This window comes from Pristiophorus japonicus, chromosome 6 (genome assembly GCF_044704955.1).
Source record: "Pristiophorus japonicus isolate sPriJap1 chromosome 6, sPriJap1.hap1, whole genome shotgun sequence".
Classification (NCBI taxonomy): Eukaryota; Metazoa; Chordata; class Chondrichthyes; family Pristiophoridae; genus Pristiophorus; species Pristiophorus japonicus.
The window spans coordinates 173,659,441-173,665,772 of NC_091982.1; the positions used below are offsets into that span (position 1 = coordinate 173,659,441).

The 6,332-nt window shown below is 41.0% G+C and overlaps 1 protein-coding gene across 1 annotated transcript in view; it reads right to left on the reverse strand.

Annotated features, from left to right (window-relative positions):
• LOC139265870 (ubl carboxyl-terminal hydrolase 18-like) overlaps positions 1-5,892 on the reverse strand; it is a 28,023-nt gene extending 22,131 nt beyond the window's left edge. Inside the window, exons 1-5 of the mRNA XM_070883391.1 lie at positions 5,615-5,892; positions 5,133-5,220; positions 2,527-2,623; positions 2,121-2,257; positions 1,134-1,219 (exon numbers count right to left, since the gene is read on the reverse strand). Coding sequence (XP_070739492.1) covers positions 1,134-1,219; positions 2,121-2,257; positions 2,527-2,623; positions 5,133-5,220; positions 5,615-5,635 — 429 coding nt within the window. The 5' untranslated portion in view covers positions 5,636-5,892. The remainder of the gene's footprint in view (positions 1-1,133; positions 1,220-2,120; positions 2,258-2,526; positions 2,624-5,132; positions 5,221-5,614) is intronic.
• Positions 5,893-6,332: the final 440 nt, after the last annotated feature.

Sequence of the window (6,332 nt, forward strand, 5' to 3'; positions counted from 1 at the left end):
GTCTGGAATCTATGAGCTGGTGGTCTGCAATTATAATACTAAATCAAACTCTCTGATCCTAATAGCAGAACCATTGACCTAGATTTTACTTCTTACTTTGATGGCTTACTTCCAATGAGAATTAAAACAAAAAAACGTGTTCACCCGATCACTCTCAGATGGACCATCTCTCTATTCCGGCTCTTTTTAACAGTGATATCAAAAACCAAATAATGGGGTGGGAATTGGTTCTGGCCCGTTATCAGGTTCACACGCAGTGACGCGCTGACAGTACCGACCAAAGGAGGCAAGGAAGTTTTGATGATCCTTTATAAAACACTGGTGCGGCCTCAACTGGAGTACTGTGCCCAATTCTGATGTGAAAGCCTTAGAGGCGATTCGGAAAAGATTTACGAGAATGGTTCCAGGGATGAGGGACTTCAGTTACGTATATAGACTGGAGAAGCTGGGGTTGTTTTCCTTAGAGCAGAGAAGGTTGGGAGGAGATTTGATAGAGGTATTCAAAAACATGAGGGGCCTAGACAGAGTAGATAGAGAGAAACTGTTCCCATTGGCAACAGGGTCAAAAACCAGAGGACACAGATTTAAGGTGATTGGCAAAAGAACCAAAGGCTTCATGAGGAAAGACTTTTTCACGCAGCGAGTGGTTAGGATATGGAGTGCACTGACTGAAGGGGTGGCGAAGGCAGACTCAATCGTGGCTTTCAAAAGGAAAATGGATAAGTACCTGAAGGAAAAAAAAAATTGCAGGCTATGGGGAAAAGGCGGGGGAGAGGGACTAGCTGAAATGCTCTTGCAGAGAGCCGGCACGGCCTCGACGGGCCAAATGGCTTCCTTCTCTGCTGTAACCAGTCTATGATTCTAATTGGGAGACCCGAATAAATGAATGATAGATTAACGACTGGTTAGCCACATTGTTGTTTGTAGAATCTTGCTGTGCACAAAATGGCTGCTATGTTTCCCTACATAGCAATAGTTACTTAACTTCAAAGTAATTCTTGTGAAATGCTTAGGAGCATTTCTGAGAGATCTGATAAGGTGTTCTAAAAAATATATTTTTTTCCATAGAGGCAAACTAATGATTATTCATCCCAAGTCTGGTGTGAACCAAAGTGCCGGATATATAAATATACCTGTAATATGTCTGATCCATTGAGCTCAGTGGCGACTTTGTTCAATATGAGCCGGAAATATTCTTCTAAGTCTTGCTGTTCTAAAACTTAAACAAAAATAACTAATATATTTACTGACATAATTACCAATGTTGTGCTTATTCCTGTTTTTCCCATATTCATTGGTGTAAGTCAGATTGATGTGTTCCAGCTATACTATCCTGGACTCTTGGGGAGCAGAAAACATTATGTGCCATTACGGGTGTCTTTTTTCCAAAAGGAAAGAAATAACGACATTTCCCCTGGCATACATAGCATTAGTCACTTGCTTTATACTGATATGATCTGAGGACTGGCAGATGTGCACTAAGGCTCCTGGTGTAGAAGCTTAAAGCCATGGTGACTGTGACAGCAATGGGAAGAGCCAATTGTTTACGTTGTCTCTGAGGCATAGAAACATAGAAAATAGGTGCAGGAGTAGGACATTCGGCCCTTCGAGCCTGCACCACCATTCAATAAGATCATGGCTGATCATTCACCTCAGTACCCCTTTCCTGCTTTCTCTCCATACCCCTTGACACAGCAGATGGCATAGCTCAGTCACTGCTCTGCAAACATACCCAGGTACAAGTGGTAGAATCCGTCAGCCTGTAAAGTGCTCTGAGAAGTCTTTTTCTATTTAACAAATACTACAAAATTGTAAGTTGTTGCTATAACTTTGGGCCAAGCACCAACTGCAGTTTGCACGGTGTGCGTGGCTTGTTCCCAGGCCTCCACCAAAGTTACTCTGAGGTGACAAAGTATACAAAAGTGGTCTGGCAATGACTCTCCGTCTGACTTTTGTCTTCATTGGCCTCTAATCAACATCACCCCCGATAGCAATACTTACTATACTACTCCTTTAAAATAATCCTTTTAGTGTTATATAAGTTGTCAGATGTTATTCGCAATCAAATGTAATTTTCTGAATAACATTTTATTTAAAAATGCATTTCAACATTTATTTACCATCTTGTCTGTTCATCCCCAGGCTTATAATAATGCCATCTGTAGTCACAGCATATCCATGATGTTCTTCTAACTCTTTAAACAGCTTCAGCAATTGGTAACAGATGCTTGTGCTCCTTTTCTTCTCTGCGGGGAGTCTGTTGTGTTTGATGAGCAGGAATTAGTTAAAGAATTACAGAAACTCTTTAAACATTCTCAGAGAGCTCCTGCCAAGGCCAGCAGTATGATACGGCAAACATCTCTACCAGTCAACATTACTGGTTAACCTGTTAGTGAGTTACATGCATATATGTACCAAATTTCATTGCTGGCAATGAAATATTTTTGATATTTATGAAATTTCGGACCAATGAAGTAAAGCTTTGAATTAACTCAGGCATACTTTACTTATAATACTTGCACCAACCTGCATATAATTTTCTTGAATTCTGCGGTCATGAAGAAAGTCTGAAGCAACGTGTTAAGATAACAAGTAGCTCCTTGGTTAACCAGTCCAACATAGCCTGCAGTAGAGTAAAACAATGGCACTCAAAGAAAAAGTCAATGCAAGTGCAACAAATCCAACACAGATGATATTGTACTTCTTTTGCGGTCATTAATGGATAATAAAACAACAGCAGCATTTCATTTTAATTGGGTTTGAATGGAACAAGTCAGGCCATTCATTATATTAATCACTATTCCCTCCAGTCTGAAAATACTCATTATCTGGGTTCACAGAAAAAGAATGGCCAATTTAGGTTAGATTCCAGAGGGCTGCCTGTGGAACTACATCCAAACAAGAGTCAGTGATTTGAGGAGCAAAAGTAAAAAAAATGCGGAAAAACAGCATGGAAAAAGTTACTAGCAAAAAGACTATAATAATGTTGGGGTACAAAGGAGGCTTCTCTCCTTCTAAGGTGGACTAACTGATATAGTTAATCGACATCTTGCCCTCCTGTTGGGATTAAAAAGGAGGTTTCTCTTCCTCAGGGTGGATTAACTGATATAGATAATCGACACCTCGCCCAGCTCCCACTGTATAATGACCACGGAAGTAAACAAGCAAAACCTGAGGTTTACCGGTTTTATTATGAGCAATGCACGGGAAGGTTCAGCCTAAAACCCCCGAAATATATGAGTTTTCAAGTACAACTTATACAGGTTTTGGAGAGAAGCACCCTCCTACAAAATCATCAATAGGTCTAATTCTATCAGCGAAGTTACATTGGTTTGTCGACTCTTATCAAACTGTCTCTGACTGGTATATGCAATTGCCCATCTTCTATGCAGTTGTTCCATGACTTGCACTTTGCCACAGTATACTAGACACCTACACTGGCTTCCTTATCTCTCCCTCAGAGACTTCTGATCAACAACTGCTGATTTTGCTGTTTAATATTATAGAGGTTACGGATTCAGTTTAATGCGTTGTACATTTGTGCTATACCTACATAAGCAAGTGTTACATACATAGGCAATTATACAGACCCTTCTAATACTGATAAGTTCACTACCTTCAGCATAATTCTGACCACCTATTTGCAACTCTTACAATTTATCACTTACAATAATAAGGACATAGTTTGAAAGATTAACAAAAGTGAACAGCAAGGCAGTAAGGGTTAACTCATAGTTCTGAGGAAGATAATGACATTAAAAGAAGCACGAGTTCTTCCCAGTGCTGCTATTTGAGTTTTTCAACAGCTAATAAGGGTCCATGAGAATGCACCAAAATATCTTCAAGGAATTAAACTTTCACATCTCCAATGACAGGACATCTCCAACAAATTCAGAAATCTTCAATGTACAAAAAAATGTATACACATGAGCCTAGAAATTCGGGTCATTTTCGCCGGGAGCGCGAACGACTTTTTGCTAACAACTCCCGTTAAATTCCACGGGAATCTAGCGGTGACGGTGACCTGTAGTGCCCCGCTGCGGTGTGTCGGCGATGCCAATGTCATCACTACGCGCAGTGCCCCGTTTTAGCCCCGGAACAACATTTGGGGAGCGTCTCCTGAAGCTTCGTCGGGTGATGCCAGCGAGTTTCAGGAGTCGTGAACCGGGCTGCAGGCCCCACTTGCGGGCCCATATTTAAAAGGAGAGGCAACGGCCATTTAAAACAAAATTGTGATGATTTTTCCGAGCATCCCGTTGGTCAGCCCGGCACTCTACTTTTGACATGATACCCCTGCTCCCTGATAGTCCAGGGAAGACCATTTTGCCAGTGCAGAGTTTGCAGCTTGGGCCCTTCCCTTTAATGAAAGGAAGAGTCCCTCCTATGTGGCAGCGCTACGCTGCCCAGTGCGTAGCGCTGCGCCCCACTCCCCATGCGTCCGCCCCACTAGCACCCCAGAAAGGAAGTGAAGCATGTTACTTTGCGCTCCACCTCCTATCGGGGGCGGTAACCTGACATTAGCATGCGGGGCAGGACTTGCATGCCTGGCGCAAAATGTCCCACCTCCCGGATGTTACTGCCTCCAAATGGGGCATAACGGAATTTCATCCCCATGATTTTTTGTATATTATTTTGCCTTGGGTATTGTGAGAGTGCGACTACCTGTGCTTCAAGGCATCTTTGATATATTTCTTACCGAAAATAAATGAGCTATGGTCACAATGAACAGATATGCACAACATCTGATGAGAATTTAATGAACACCTCGTATACATACATACAAACATAAACAAGGCACACACCTCCCAGCATCACTGTAAAGGGCTGAATTCATTTCAGCAGTGATCCAAGTCTTAATTCATGAATCTTTCGAAATTTGTTTATCTTCACTGTGTATATGTTACTTCATCTCCCTCCTGAATGTTAGCTTTCTCCAATTGAGTAATCAATCGAAGTATTCAACAAATAAACAAATAACTATTTTAAAGTCAATCATAATTCATTGCAACTGTTTGATTTTTAAAAGGCTGTCTAATGGTTATACTCCCAGTTTAAGATGGGTTATACAATTCTAATTAAATATTGCCTGTGAATTACTCCCACACAAAATAAATATGGCTTACTTACTGCACCTTTCTTTTGTGAGTACAGCAGCAGTTTTGGGGACTTGCGAAGCTTGCCCCTGTGTGGAAGCCTCATATGTGTGGTTTCCTGAAAGGGCTAAAAAAAATCACATTTAAATCACAACACAATTACTAAAGGCAACACAGTGGCTCGAAAGTTTCCCCATTTTTAGTCAACATGCAAATAGCCGTAAGTTTTGTCAAAAGTATTACATAAAAATAAATACGGACAGAATGCATGACTTTAAAATGGAGCCTGAATTACATCTTATCCAATTACGCCCTGCCCTGCAATACCCTTTCACCTGAAGACTGCAATTGGTTCTTCACTCGCCTTTATAACCACGGGACAAAAATACATGTCGGTGTAGGGAAAGCTTGTTATTTGGATACTGAGCGGCAGGTCTCATGTGCATAATTTTATTGGAGATAGTTTTATTCTAAAACGTGAAGCGGTTATGCTGGGGCTATCTGGTCTACATTGTCTGTACCTGTTCCAGTATTGTTTGCATTCCCCGTGTCCTGTTTCTTTCTCTTTGTGGTGTGTCTGTGCTCCCTCTGGTTCTTCCTTTTATTGGAGTTAGCGTCCTTTTTCTCTCTCGTTTTCCCTAAAAAAAACAAAGACTGGAACGATTCACTGGTTGGCTTGGCTAATTTATTATTAACTGTTCCAAAGCGAACATTTAATATACGTACGCTTTGCCTTTTGTTTTTTCTTTGTACTCATGCCCATCCTAATATTTACTGCCCGAAATGTGACTATTCCAAGTCTGGTGCAGATTATAACTCATTCATTGAGCTAGGGTGAGCGACGATCTTGCCGCATATTTTATAGGGAGGATCTTCTGACTAAAGTCTGGAACGTTGTTTGCGATTATAATTTCAGTTTCGTTTTCCAGGAAATGAAATGTACTTACAAGAAGGCACTATTTTCCGAACAGATGAAATCAAAGCAACATTTTTTAAAGTGCCAAGATTAGAACTGTAAAGAGGATTCCATTCCACCGTCCAAAGTAATAACCGGTTTTCATAACTCCTCCTGCTTAAAGATATATTATCTTCGCATTGTGTTTTTAAAGAGGAAAGGGTTTGGTGAACAATGTTTGCAAACACAAGCTGGGATTGTGCAAATTGCGTCTAACGTGTTGTCATTGTGACCTGGGAATTCTCGCACCTAACACTTTCTGAAGAATAAACAGGATCGAAGAC